The following is a 14,613-nucleotide window of genomic DNA, read 5'->3' as shown; positions in this document are numbered from 1 at the left end:
AGGCATTGTGTGCATAATATCTGTGTGTACTTTAATACACACATTAACAAATTAAACTGAGTTGCTTCCACCTACAGAACGGTAGACTTCACCGAGCACACATAAAATATTCCAAACCGAACTAGGAGATTGGTAAATCATCCACACTGGATGGACAATCAATATATAGACCACTTGCTACAACCACAATGTTTTTCTTTTGCCATGAATAAAATTTACCCTTGGTATGAAGATGTATCATAAGCAAGTGTTCATAAGGTCAAAAAAATATTAGAACAATACTCCTGCAGTCATTTGAGTTATGATCGCATTGCATCATGGGAGTGCTCAGAGCTGCTCAATCGACTTCAATTGAGAAAATTTATACAGGAGTGTGATGAGCTACGAAAACGAAAGTGTCTTCATAATAGTATCGGAGCTCTCAATGTGAGAACACAGGAGTGGGCTGCCTCCATAACTATCCAAAACCTAAGGGTGGGTTTTCTGGGTTTGTGTATGGGAACTCTGTAACCTGTGTTCCACACTGTTCCCTGGGTAATGGAGAGTGTTATTCTTTGTTACACACCTTGAGTAGCCAGGTGAGGACAGAGTCTCTGTAAGGCACAAACTTGGTCTTCCCTTTCCCAGCAGACTGATCAGCTAGGGCAGAGATGACACAGCCCAGGGTGGTCAGGGACCTTTGGAAGCGAAGGGCACAAGAAAGAGGAATGACTTCCAACAATTCATCCCACTACATTACCATCTAAAACCTGTGTGCAATATACAACCAGCACACGTAGATGAAATACATAGTTACTGCAAATGCTGTTTTATTACAGAAATCCATGTGATTATTTTCATGATTATCATGGCCCAGATGGCAGGTGAGCTCATAAAGCACTGCTCTTCAGCACTAGGCCCTGCAGGTGAGCTCATAATGCACTGCTCTTCAGCACTAGGCCCTGCAGGTGAGCTCATAAAGCACTGCTCTTCAGCACTAGGCCCTGCAGGTGAGCTCATAAAGCACTGCTCTTCAGCACTAGGCCCTGCAGGTGAGCTCATAAAGCACTGCTCTTCAGCACTAGGCCCTGCAGGTGAGCTCATAAAGCACTGCTCTTCAGCACTAGGCCCTGCAGGTGAGCTCATAATGCACTGCTCCTCAGCACTAGGCCCTGCAGGTGAGCTCATAATGCACTGCTCTTCAGCACTAGGCCCTGCAGGTGAGCTCATAAAGCACTGCTCTTCAGCACTAGGCCCTGCAGGTGAGCTCATAATGCACTGCTCCTCAGCACTAGGCCCTGCAGGTGAGCTCATAATGCACTGCTCCTCAGCACTAGGCCCTGCAGGTGAGCTCATAAAGCACTGCTCTTCAGCACTAGGCCCTGCAGGTGAGCTCATAAAGCACTGCTCCTCAGCACTAGGCCCTGCAGGTGAGCTCATAAAGCACTGCTCCTCAGCACTAGGCCCTGCAGGTGAGCTCATAAAGCACTGCTCTTCAGCACTAGGCCCTGCAGGTGAGCTCATAAAGCACTGCTCTTCAGCACTAGGCCCTGCAGGTGAGCTCATAAAGCACTGCTCCTCAGCACTAGGCCCTGCAGGTGAGCTCATAATGCACTGCTCTTCAGCACTAAGCCCTGGTCGCTCACTTGTTGATGTTGCTGCCCTCTTTCAGCCTCTCGCCCGCCGCGCCCGTCTTGGACACGCGCTCGCTGCCCGCCAGGTCCACAAGGCTCACTTTGCTGACCTTCTCCCCCGAGTTCTGCGGGCACAGGGACACAGACGGACCAATGCAACGTCACACAGCACCACAGAGCTGCAGAGTCTCTGCACATTCTGGGCCTGTCCCAGCTTTCTTGGATATTATATTTAAGGCTAATGAACATCATGCTGTTCAAAACATCTGTTCAGGGGGCAAAGGCTAAATAATTTCTGTAATTAATGTCATACTGCGAGAACATTAAATCCTGTCCTCCGCAGGCAGAACAGAGCTTGCAGCTGCTTTTCAACGGAACAGCACAATGAATAAGAAAGAATGACTCCAGAAGTGGCACAATTCTACTTTCAATTAACGCAGCTTGGGGGGGAAAAATTGCTGAGGCGTTTTCATGATTTGATAAATAAAGCTAAAATGGCCGCCACTGGATCACAGACTTGCGATGGTTTCAGAAGCAGGGCGGCCCCAGCGTGAACTGACCCCAGACTGCAGGTCGTACAGGGTCTGGGTGATGATGATGCTGAAGACGGCGTGGGAGCGGCTGCTCTCCTCATTCATGTTGGTGGCGGCGACCGTTCGAGATTTGTTCCCTTCTGACATTAACGACTCGATGTCCTGCGGGGGATAAGGGCACAGAGATGAAGGCGCAGTGTGAGTCCGCGGAAAAAAGCGGCACGTCTCCACGGCAATCCCGCCGCACAGCGTGGGTGCGTGTGTGTGTGTAAGTTCACGTCGGTGTGTGCGAGTGTGCGTATACACGGCCAAAAAGTCTTATTGAAAGAAAGAAAACACTAATGGCTTGAGCATTATCACCACGTGGCTCTGAGCCAGTTGATTAAATTGGCTCTCCCTAGGTAATGGGCAGAAGCTCTGAGAAACTGAGAGCAGTTATTGTTCTGAGAACAGACCGGTGTAGCTGGGATTCTATTCTGCAACTCTGGCTGTTTCAGCGCTTGCCACCTACATCCAAATTCCCCCTCCCGCCCACAACCACTACAGGGGAAATAAAACAGCTGGGTTCTTACAGAAACCCTGTACCAGAACTGCACCCTGTAAAATATGACACCTCAACATAAAAGACACAGCAACAGCTGAAGTCACAATTCAACCATAACAAGGGTTGTCTCAGTACGCTTCTATACACATAAAAATCCATAGTTTTTTTCACAGAACTGTTTAAAATTGTGACAATTTTACGTGATTAAAGTGAAAAATCAGCATTACTGCCATCTGCTCCCCTTTACAGTATCAGAGGGGCACACATCCAGAATCGTATTCAGTCTAAATAATGACGTTTCAGTCATGAACTGGTGAACACATTGCTCTTGGGACTCCTTTTGACTTTAGTGTGTTTCTCCCACTGACGTGAGGGAGGAAATATCAGGAAAACTTCACAAAACACACTGCTGTTTTTCTCAAACATGTTTAGTGATGTCAAGCTGTCAGCAATCAGAAGCAGTTATTTAAGATTTGGTTTTATCGCTGTTTTCCTAAGCAAATTTGGACTTCTTAGCAAATAAGTGCCTGTCAAGTTGCGGAAACATTTCGCCCTCAACAGCTGGCAAGCTTGCACAGGCAAAGCAACTTTCACTTCTAATCTCTAAAGACATTACATACAGCACCAATCATCTATCTGCCACTTTTAGGACACATTCCCTGAGGGTGCTGTGCAGAAGTCCTCAGTAAATAGCCACTTTACTACTTCGTGAAATTGAACTCCAGCAACTCAATGCAAGGCAGATGTGGTACATTCTAACTCTAGAGAGTTATCATACTGGACAAGCAATAGCTCTGAAAGTGATTCAAGCACATTTTTTACATTGTTTTCACAACGTCCACTTAAATAAAGCACTCCATTTCTATTGAACGTCTTACTGCTCTTAAGTTATAGGAATAACTCAAGATTTCACACACATCACTTTACTTCACAGGCCAGTCACATATGGACAGAACACACACAAGTTTAAAAAGCTACAGTTTCACAGAGAGAACAAGGTCAAACCTTTTCCTTGAGATGTTCACAGGGGACCAGCCCACTGTGCTTCTTACAGACAGGCTGGGCTGTCTTGTGTCATATCTTTCAGCACTGAGCTGCTCTTACCTCGAAGTTAGTGACAGCCAGCTGGGATAACCCGTCCACATACGGGCCCAGGACCTTGTGCTCCCGGACCTTCAGAGACTGACGGTTCCTGTGAAAAGCAGACAGACAGACAACCATGCCGAGGTTATGTGCGTAGCAGTGCAGATAGGGCACGTCAGGAGAAAGAGAGATGAGGGAGAAAGAGCGAGAGACAGAACATGAAGGAGAAAGACAAAGGGAGAAACAAAGGAAGAAAAAGAGCATAACAGAGAGAGGAATAGAGACCACGTACACAGCTGGGAGGAGAGCGGCAGATATGCCTTAGGCTCTAACAACTGTACTCCCCCATTACAGCACAAACATGGAAAGGCGCACAATGCAACTTTCAGAAGTACTGAGTGCATATCATTAAAAATATTCGGTTGACAGGCGCTCTATGGAGACGCACCAAAAGTGGCCCCAATGATTCCATAAGGTGAAAGGCTGTGTGGTTTCCCAGGACAGCCAGGCTTCGCCCAGGCCTGCTTCGCCCGGGCCTGCTCCGCCGCCTCGGGCCTGACGCGGCTGCTCCCGCCACCCCACCCCTTCCGCTCCGCACGCCAGCGCTGCCATGGCGACAAAAGGCCAGGATTCCATCAGGGCCCCGTGTTCACGCCGTCCCGCCAGCTCCCGGGCGGGTCTGCCCAGGCTAGCGCCTCTGATTTACTGAGGGCCAAGTCCCACCACAGCAGAGGCAGCGCCTCGGGCCTAACGCACGGCCCGGGACATAAGTCACGCTCACAAATATGCTGGACAGTCCGGGGTGAGGCACAACAAAGCGGCCATTTGCAGCCAACAACAATTTTGATACAGTGTGTAGCTGGCCGGCTACCAAACCTCTTCAGCTAGCAAAACTCCCTAAGAAACAGTGTGTCCAGTTATTTCCGGTCCTAGTCTCTTGGCCACAGTCAGCACTGGGCTGGGTAGGATTAGCCGTCAGTTTGTTAGCACTCCACTGAACCAATCCATACACTCTTCCTACGAAGTGTTTACATTCCCCACAATAAAACATGTTCACTTCCTAACTATATGTGTGTCTCACCTTTGGATATCCATCTCACTTGTGGTTTTCAAAAATCAAACAGATCATTTGCAATCGATATTCAAATAGACACCTGGTATTTGATTTTTAACAGTAATGTTTATAAAGTGTTTTGTATTTTGGAAAGCATTACCATACATTTTTCCAGTCCCTGATTACTGTGTATTTTGGTAAGCACCACACTATGACAGCTATTTTTAATTTAGCACAAATGCACAATTTTACATTTTGCTACAATCACTTTTTTTGAGTGCAAAAGCAGACAAACATGGACAAGCAGAAGCATGCAGTTTTCAAAGCCCTTCCCATGTGGTGCTATAAACAGCAGACAAATATCCCAGCCGGTATTATGCCCAAAAATGGCTGTGGAGCTATTGAGATATTAAGTTGGTCGCTCTATAATTAGAGCATTAACCCATCTGTCGAATAAAGCCCATATAACTACAGTGCCATTCATCCAGTAGAAAGCTCTGGTCCTGGCAGCAATAGGGAACTTTGACTCAGACAGTGACAGAAAGTAACAAAAATTCTAACATAAAAATGACTTTGGTTTTTGTGGCTGGAAATTATACATGAATGCATTTAAAAAACAGATGCTGTACACTTCAGTCAGCGGATTGCATCACATACTGGAGATGCATGTAAATTAGTTATGAGTTTGAGGGGAAAAGCCACCCAGTTTTGAAACCGTAATGTTTCACTAGATGGAGCAGAGGGGCTCAGTGAACCCGATCCTAATTTGGCAGATCCCCAGACGTCTATAAAAAGCTGTGGATCAATCGCTTAGGCTTCAACCGCTCTGCCCAGACTCTGGATCTGGCACAACTGTAGTGCACCACTCCACCCCCCAACGGCCCGTTATATCAACCCCCCCCCCCCCCCCCCGATGTAACCGTGGGAGACAGCACTGCTGGGGATACAGGCTGTGCTCTGCGGGCCAACGGGCCTGATCCAAAAGAAGGAAGGCCCAAAACGCAGCCTGTGCGCGGCCACGTTCAGAAACTGCAGGAAGGCTAAGAGCCGATGGCTTCCCTGACAGATATCTGCACTGCACAGGAATGCGCTTCACTGCGGTTAAGAGTGCGCAGAACTGTGTGATGCTGTGCGTCTGTTACAAACAGATGTTCGCTGCAGCCATTTTAGCCTGGCCTGCTCTGCAGCTCCTCTGCCAGGGAGATATAAAACAGGCAGGTAGGAATGTGATATTTATCAGGACAGCGCTGGCCTCTTCCCACTCATCTGTGCAATTGTGACAGTATCTGCCAGGTATAATTTGTTCCCCAACACCAACATCACACCAGAGGGCCTTAAGCTAAGGTTATAAAACATTCAGGTAATTATATTTAATTAGGTTTTTCCCCTGGTTAGGAAAATTTCATCATACCGTAGCTGGCTAGCCATCAAATTGTATGCACTGTTTTACTGTTTAACATACTTGGAAAATTTTAATATTTTTCACCATAAGGGATCAGTGGTATGACCAAGGACAGACAAAAGTCACCTGAAGACATCAGAACGTGCCAGAGGGACTGCTATTTCTCACATACCTGCCTGTGCATGTGTGTGCGTGCACGTGCAGTCAATTACAAGTACAAGGATGCCCCAGTACTCACGCACTAGTTATTTTCAAAAGAAGAATGTTCATGCATTCGTAAGTGTGTGTGTGTGTGTGTGTGAGTGTGCACGTGTGTGTGTGTGTGCATATGAGTGTGTGCGTTTACATGCATTTGTGTGTGTGTGTGTGTGCGCGTGTGTTTATGCGTGTGCGTGTGTACTGACTCACCCTTTGGGGTCCAGCAGATCTCGGACCTTCTCGTTGTAGATCTCCATGTAGGACACCTCCACCTTGAAGGAGTGCGCCTCGTTGCCCTCCTTGGAGACCCTCTCAAACAGGGAGCAGCAGAGCCGGGGGATGAGGCCTGGCTGCTCCACGTTCCCCATCATGGAGAAGGACTTCCCAGAACCTGCGACCAAACGGCTCCCCGTTAGCTTGACAAACGGGTCTCCTCTTCCCCAGTCACAACAGCTGTGATTTAGGCCTGACAGGTAAAGCATGCTGAAGAGGCTCAGAGCATTCTAAACCACGGATCTGAGGCAAATATATCATGAAAACATTACCGCACTGCAGCAAAACATTCTTTACAGAAAGGTTGTGAATTATAAGTAAGCAGTCATGTATACAGATGCTGGATCCAGAGGGAAAATATCATTTGAGAGCAGACTGGAGGACTGTACAGAAACAGGCTTGCCCTTGCCCAGGAACGCATTTTCTTGGATTCACAGCAAGAGGGGACTTAATGAATCCACACTTTCTCATTACATTACATTACATTACATTACATTCATTTGGCAGACGCTTTTATCCAAAGCGACGTACAAGAAGTGCATTTTCATGATCGTAGACAACTGCTGAACACGGGTTCAGTAAGGTACAATTACTTATTTTGTACAGCTATTTCTAGCTGAGAACAATGAACACTATCCTGGTCTAACATCTGCAAAGCCAAACTAGGCAGAAGATTAAGCTAGAGTATTAGGACAAATACAATTTACCAAGAAGTGCAGGGATGGGGCAACATGTAACAAGTGACAAGGAAAAAAGGGTATTTTTTTTTTTTTTTTTTTTTTTTTAAATATATATACACAGCATGGTGGTGGTTATTCTAGGTATAGTCTGAAGAGATGAGTCTTCAGGCCATGGCGGAAGATGGATAGTGAGGGGGAGGTTCGGAGAGGGACGGGGAGTTCGTTCCACCACTGGGGAGCTAGGGTGGAGAAGCTCTGTGATCCCTTTGGGCGGGTGGGAGGGGTTACAAGACGCCCTGCTGCTGCAGAGCGGAGTGGTCGAGCAGGCACATAGAATTGAGTCATGTCCTGCAAGTAGATGGGGGCTGTCCTGTTGGCGGCAGTGTAGGCAAGGGTCAGGGCTTTGAATCGGATCCTGGCAGCGACCGGTAGCCAGTGAAGTGATCGCAGCAGAGGAGTGACGTGGGAGAATTTGGGGAGGTTGTAGATGAGCCGGGCAGCGGCATTCTGGATCATCTGTAGTGGCTGTATGGCACAAGCTGGCAGGTTTGCAAGGAGAGAGTTGCAGTAATCAAGGCGAGAGGTCACCGTAGCCTGGACGAGCAGCTGGGTGGAGTGCGTCGTCAGGTATGGTCGAATCCTCCTGATGTTGTATAGGAGGAATCTGCAGGACCTTGATGTTGCCTTGATGTGCTCCTTGAGGTCCAGTTGGTCATCCAGGACCACCCCCAAGCTCTTGGCAGAGTGAGAGGCAGTCACTGTGGTGCCATCAACCGTGATTGAGAGTTCACGAAGCAAGGAGGTCTTGTGCGGGAAGAAGAGCAGCTCAGTTTTGTTGAGGTTGAGCTTCAGATGGTGGCTGGCCATCCAGGTGGAGATGTCAGCCAGGCAGGAAGAGATCTTATCATTGACCAGTGTGGCCGAGGGGGGGAAAGAAAAGAAGAGTTGTGTGTCATCTGCATAACAATGATAGGAAAAACCATGTGAATTGATGACTGAACCAAGAGATCTGGTGTATAAGGAGAACAGCAGAGGACCCAGTACAGATCCCTGCGGCACTCCCGTAACAAGTGGATGAGAAGCAGAGGCAGACCCCTTCCAGGTGACCTGGTAGGTCCTATCTGCAAGATAGGAAGCGAACCAAGACAGGGCAGTCCCGGCAATTCCCATCCCAGCCAAGGTGGAGAGGAGTATTTTATGGTTGACCGTGTCAAAAGCTGCAGACAGGTCAAGAAGGATCAGGACAGAGGAAAGGCGTGAGGCTCTTGCAGTGGCAAGTGCCTCCGTCACAGCTAGGAGTGCAGTCTCTGTTGAGTGCCCAGATCGGAAGCCAGACTGGAGAGGGTCTAGCAGGTTGTTCTGATGGAGAAAAGAGGTTAATTGTTTAAGAACTGCTCGTTCGAGGGTTTTGGACAGAAAGGGTAGAAGGGATACGGGTCGATAATTTGCTACATCGGAGGGGTCTAAGGTGGGTTTTTTGAGTAGTGGGGTAACACGAGCCGTCTTAAAAACAGAGGGAACATGACCAGAGGAGAGAGAGGAATTAATAATGGAAGACAGATAGGGAAGGAGCTCGCTGGAGATAGATTGGAGAACTTTAGATGGGATGGGGTCAAGTGGACAGGTGGTTGCGCGATGAGAGGTGATCAGTTGTAATACATCGGAGTCCTCCAGCATTTCAAAGGAGGTCAGTGTGGCTGTGGGGTTGTCCTGGGGGGTTGGGGGGCTCACTGGATGGGTGAAGGAGTTCCGGATTGTAGCCACCTTTCCTTCAAAGGCGGCCAGAAAGTCATCTGCGGAGAGGGAAGAGGGAGGTGGGGGTGGAGGAGGAATGAGGAGGGAAGAGAAGGTGGAGAATAGTTTACGTGGATTAGAGACACATGCGCTGATCTTGGATTGGAAAAAAGAGGCTTTTGCAGACGTGAGGGCAGATGTAAAAGTCGCCAGCAGGGTATGGTATGCAGTCAGGTCATCAGAGGATCGGGATTTTCTCCACTTTCTCTCTGCAGCCCGCAGTGATGTTCTGCTGGAGCGTAGTGACTCGGTCAGCCATGGGCAGGGGGGTGAGGAGCGTGCTGGTTTGGAGACAAGAGGACAAAGTGAGTCGAGGGACTGAGAGAGGCAGGAGTTGAGGGTGGAGGTGGCAAGGTCAACTGGCAGGTTAGAGAAAGACGCAGGAGGGGGAAGTGTGGACAGAGCAGTGGAGACGAGGGAGGATTGTGACAGAGTAGGGAGATTTCTCCTGAAAGTTACTGTGGGTGAGCTATTGGATGAATTGAGGGGGAGTAAATAGGAGAGGGAGAAAGAAAGAAAGAAGTGGTCTGAGACATGGAGGGGAGTCACTGCAAGTTGGGGAATGGAGCAGCCTCTGGTGAATACAAGGTCTAGTTGGTTACCAGCCTTGTGTGTGGGGGGGGAGGAGGACAGGGATAGGGCGAAAGACTGCAGGAGTGAGGCAACCCTGGACAGTTGGGAGGTTTCTGGTGGGAGGTTGAAGTCTCCCAGTAGAATAGCAGGAGTGCCATCCTCAGGGAGAGAGCTCAGGAGAGTGTCCAGCTCGTCCAGAAATGAGCCGAGTGGACCTGGAGGGCGGTACAGAACAATAACGTGAAATGTAGAGGGATGAGTAACAGTAATCGCGTGAAATTCAAAGGAGGAGAAAGTAGGGTTAGGACTGGGGAGGACACAGAACTTCCAGGACGAGGAAATGAGTAGACCGGTACCCCCGCCTCGGCCAGAGGCCCTGGGGGTGTGCGAGAAGGAGTATCCCGCAGACAGTGCAGCTGGGGTGGCGGTGTTATCGGGAGTGATCCAGGTTTCCGTGAGAGCCAGGAAGTCAAGAGACTTCGTCTTGGCAAAGGCAGTAATGAAGTCAGCTTTCTGGACGGCTGACTGGCAGTTCCATAATCCACCTGTGACAGTGAATTCCTGAGGTGTGGATAAGGGTGGGTAGATCAAGTTGGTTAAATTACGCCTGCGGTGAACAGACCATTTGGGGCGAGGCAGCACGCACAAGGGAATGGGGTTTAAAAACATGATAAACTGATGACGAGGCTGCCTATGGCAGCCTCTGCTGAAACTATAAATACTGGGTGACAATTACGTGTTTGCATTAGCTTCATTAGAGCAGATAAGCACCAGGTGAAGCTCCTCGAAATTAGCTCAACAATACGGGGCAGTTAAACACCAATCCCCACACACAGTTTCACTAACGCCTTTAACTAACTAACAACAGCAAGTCAACTACAGATATTCTCAGCTAACGCCCAACTAAGCTTGCTGACTAGCAACAGTTGAGACAAGTTTTAAAAAGATTAGGCTACCTAAATTACACACAACTATGTTCGCTAACTAGCAACAGCAGAAACAAATTAAGTTATGATACGCTTATCTGAATCGCGGGGGACGGCAGAAGCGACGACACAATCAGATGCACACTGTTGAACCACAGATGAACACCACTTAAATAGCACCAGGTGAAGCTCCTCGAAATTAGCTCAACAATACGGGGCAGTTAAACACCAATCCCCACACACAGTTTCACTAACGCCTTTAACTAACTAACAACAGCAAGTCAACTACAGATATTCTCAGCTAACGCCCAACTAAGCTTGCTGACTAGCAACAGTTGAGACAAGTTTTAAAAAGATTAGGCTACCTAAATTACACACAACTATGTTCGCTAACTAGCAACAGCAGAAACAAATTAAGTTATGATACGCTTATCTGAATCGCGGGGGACGGCAGAAGCGACGACACAATCAGATGCACACTGTTGAACCACAGATGAACACCACTTAAATAGCACCAGGTGAAGCTCCTCGAAATTAGCTCAACAATACGGGGCAGTTAAACACCAATCCCCACACACAGTTTCACTAACGCCTTTAACTAACTAACAACAGCAAGTCAACTACAGATATTCTCAGCTAACGCCCAACTAAGCTTGCTGACTAGCAACAGTTGAGACAAGTTTTAAAAAGATTAGGCTACCTAAATTACACACAACTATGTTCGCTAACTAGCAACAGCAGAAACAAATTAAGTTATGATACGCTTATCTGAATCGCGGGGGACGGCAGAAGCGACGACACAATCAGATGCACACTCATTCTCATACTACTGATTATAGTTTCATCTCCCTGCCCTTGTACTGTACGAAATAATACATCGCTTATTATTGTGGAAACTACACACTTTCTTTCTGACCCTCATTCGAAGCTTAAATTATGGCACTATAGGGGCTGCTATGAAATTCCATTCAACATTTTAAAGGTAAAGCCTTTGAGTGTAAATCATTGAGTTAGACATCTTGGTTTCTGATACATTATCTTTGGTTGTACTCAGGAGCAAATGTTAAGACCTAACGTGGCCCATGTAACTCCAAAGTAGTTCTGATTGATCCTCCAGAATGGTTGGAAAGGCAGCAGCTTCCTGTTCCTGTAATTGCAGGAAGCAGTTTGATGCAGGGATGCAGAATGAGCTGAACAGATGCGGCTGCCAAGACCGCCTGGGCTTGGACCCAGCTCACACTGTCACAGCCTCCGAGCAGGATCTCCCGCTTCCCCGTAACTCATCAAGAGCTTAATCCTCAACACATCTTAAACTCTGTGTCACATGCATTTTATTTTTTATATTTACCCATTTAACATGCATTCGATTGTGACTGAAGCGAACCACACCTGACACCCAAACTCTTTTCTGTAAGTGAACATGGATAAGGACCTGGAGCACAGCACCCAACCACTGCACTGAGGGAGGGAGACTTCACTATACTGCACATAGAGTGCACTACACAATATGTCCTTAAATCTAATGGATTCATTCAAATTTGGCAAAAACGAACAGAACTAGGTTAAAAACAAAGTGCATGTAATACCAACCAATGTATTACAACATTTATTTCACATTGCAGTTTGCTAAAAGTTATTTTCTCTAAAATGAACATGGATATATGAACGTGGAAGTACAGCAGGTTTCCTTAGTTACCCGTCTGTCCGTAGGCGAAGATGCAGGCATTGTATCCTTGAAACGCATTCTCCAGGATCCCCACTCCAAGGCACTTGAACACTACTTCCTGGCCTAGAAAAATTAAGTTACAGCCATTAACACACAGGAAGAAAAGTGCATCTTCACACAAGGCAACTGAACCTTCTGCCTAGCTATCTGATACAGGAGAACGCGGTACTAAATGGGAGGCCGTTGGCTCTTTAAAGGCAGCTTACTGAGATGTATGCATTATGCTGTTACAGACTGTACATTCATATATAAGAGTAAATATAACCTTATTGAACCTGTGTTTTGTAGTTGTCCAATGACCAAGATAAGCACTTTTGTATGTGGCTTTGGATAAAAGCGTCTGCTAAATAAATGTAATGTAAATATAAGAGCAATTAACTTATTTTGGGGGTTATCCCTGATATGACTACACCAAACTGATAGCGCTTTTAATACTGCTTCACCTCCTAATGTCAGTCTGCAGTCAATGGAGGGTGCAGAGTGGAATAACAGACAGTGAACCTGACTAGCAACGAAACCTTTGCAGGACCAAATTGCAGGTAGGGACACACAAATACACACTGCACTCGCTTGTACCTTCAGTGACGGTCTGATTTTGCCCATATTGATATTTTAAAAGATTGTTTAATGGCAGGATTAACAAAATATTGGCCATGGTTTTGAAACGCAAATTGGAAGAACGTTGTAGCGGATCATTCAGCTACTGAGAGACATCTTCACCAGGCCAGACAGGTGAAGTTTAGAAAGCCAAGCCCACTGGCTGAACCTTCGGTAGTCTGCTGTAAACTCTCGAGCTGTGTCTGCTACACCGGTTGTTCGTCGCATGCCTAAAAAGACCCTAATCACCCTGAAGGAGCACAGGAGCAGACCCAGACAGGCTCAGCGTTCAGAGAAGAAACTCATCACAGTGCCCGGGCTAAGAGCAGCCTGTGCTGCCAGACCAGCCATAGATAAATAATCACTTGATGGCCTAATCCAGAGATTAAAGAATTGACACAGATTCCAATTCACTGAAGCGTAGGAGCAAAATGATCCTTCAGTGAACATCAGGGTAAAAGCGCTCTGTGCAAACAGCCTAAATGCGCATCAGTCCGAGGGGACTCAGCAAGCAGCTTTATCATCCAAACTGGACGTCCAAGGCCTCATATTTGATTAATCACAATGAAGGTTAACAGACAAAGAGGACAACATTCAGGACATCAGGACAATTGCTTCACATTAAATTTTTAAAAATACCACCCGGCTGTTTATAAATGTCTGTACAGACACTGGCAGTGTTATAACTCGCACACTCCTTGCTTTTAAAAAGGCTTTTTGTAAAACAATGAATGTTTGTAAAGCTGAGGACAAGTTTCAGAATGTAAACGACCTATTATTTTCTACTAAACAGGCAAATCCATGTATTACAAAACCATTCTGCTGGTCTGTCACTGAATTTTGGCAGAGTGCAGGCACTGGGGCTCTTGATTTAGGATACTGTACCTGCAGAATATTAACATGAAAACATGAAAAAACTGACATGAAAAACCATTTGAAAGCCAGCATTCTCCTCAGCAAAGTGGTACAACTAAATGTCTTTTTCTGAGTTTCGCCTTCTATAATACTGTAATACAATATTCACTGAACAGAAGTTTGTAAAGATATAATATTGTTGTTTTTACACTTTTCACATTCAATGTAGAAACAAATGAAAATCCATCGCTAAGTAACTGACTTTCTGCCATTGCAGAAAACAGAAAACTGCTAAGAAATGCAAAAAAATGACAAGGCCAACCAACCATGGTGAAAACCCCAGCAAGAACTGCAGATGGTACACTCATGCCAACGTCCTACTGTGCCCAGCGCGCTGGAGGAAAACAACGAGGTGGAAAAGGCACGTCATTTCTGCAGTTCCACAGTGCCATGCCTGTGGCTCAACTGCCAGCTGCTAGAAGAGCTAAATAAAGACGAACCCCAGGCTTTTGTTCACACGGGCCTACGGAGAACAGATTGCCTTTCTGTCATTTACGCAACAATTAAACATGAGCACATGGCAACTGGGGCGAAAAGCGACGGGAAAAGCTTATTGAACGCCTGCACAGCTGGGGATGGCGGCTCTCCACAGAGAACGCAGGGCTTCCGTACTGAAGGGAATTCTGTGAGGACAATGCAGGCGTTCCCGATGGGGAACGTTTGTGTTCCACAGTGTAACATCAGAGAACATCTGAAGGGCTC

At 47.0% G+C, this 14,613-nt stretch overlaps 1 protein-coding gene across 8 annotated transcripts in view; it reads right to left on the bottom strand.

Moving 5' to 3' along the window:
- Window positions 1–14,613, bottom strand: part of kif13a (kinesin family member 13A) — a 79,119-nt gene that overhangs the window by 29,045 nt on the left and 35,461 nt on the right. For all 8 annotated transcript variants that reach the window (XR_004765648.1, XM_035421179.1, XM_035421183.1 and 5 more), the window contains exons 5-10: window positions 12,370–12,462; window positions 6,638–6,818; window positions 3,795–3,882; window positions 2,174–2,308; window positions 1,626–1,738; window positions 566–677 (exon numbers count right to left, since the gene is read on the bottom strand). Coding sequence is in view for 7 of the 8 variants with exons in the window: in XM_035421179.1 (XP_035277070.1) it covers window positions 566–677; window positions 1,626–1,738; window positions 2,174–2,308; window positions 3,795–3,882; window positions 6,638–6,818; window positions 12,370–12,462 (722 nt within the window). In the remaining variant the exon portion in view is untranslated. The remainder of the gene's footprint in view (window positions 1–565; window positions 678–1,625; window positions 1,739–2,173; window positions 2,309–3,794; window positions 3,883–6,637; window positions 6,819–12,369; window positions 12,463–14,613) is intronic.

The sequence above is a fragment of the Anguilla anguilla genome, chromosome 1, assembly GCF_013347855.1.
Source record: "Anguilla anguilla isolate fAngAng1 chromosome 1, fAngAng1.pri, whole genome shotgun sequence".
NCBI lineage: Eukaryota > Metazoa > Chordata > Actinopteri > Anguilliformes > Anguillidae > Anguilla > Anguilla anguilla.
Note: the sequence above shows the minus strand (reverse complement) of the source record. Positions and strands in the feature narration are given on the sequence as shown.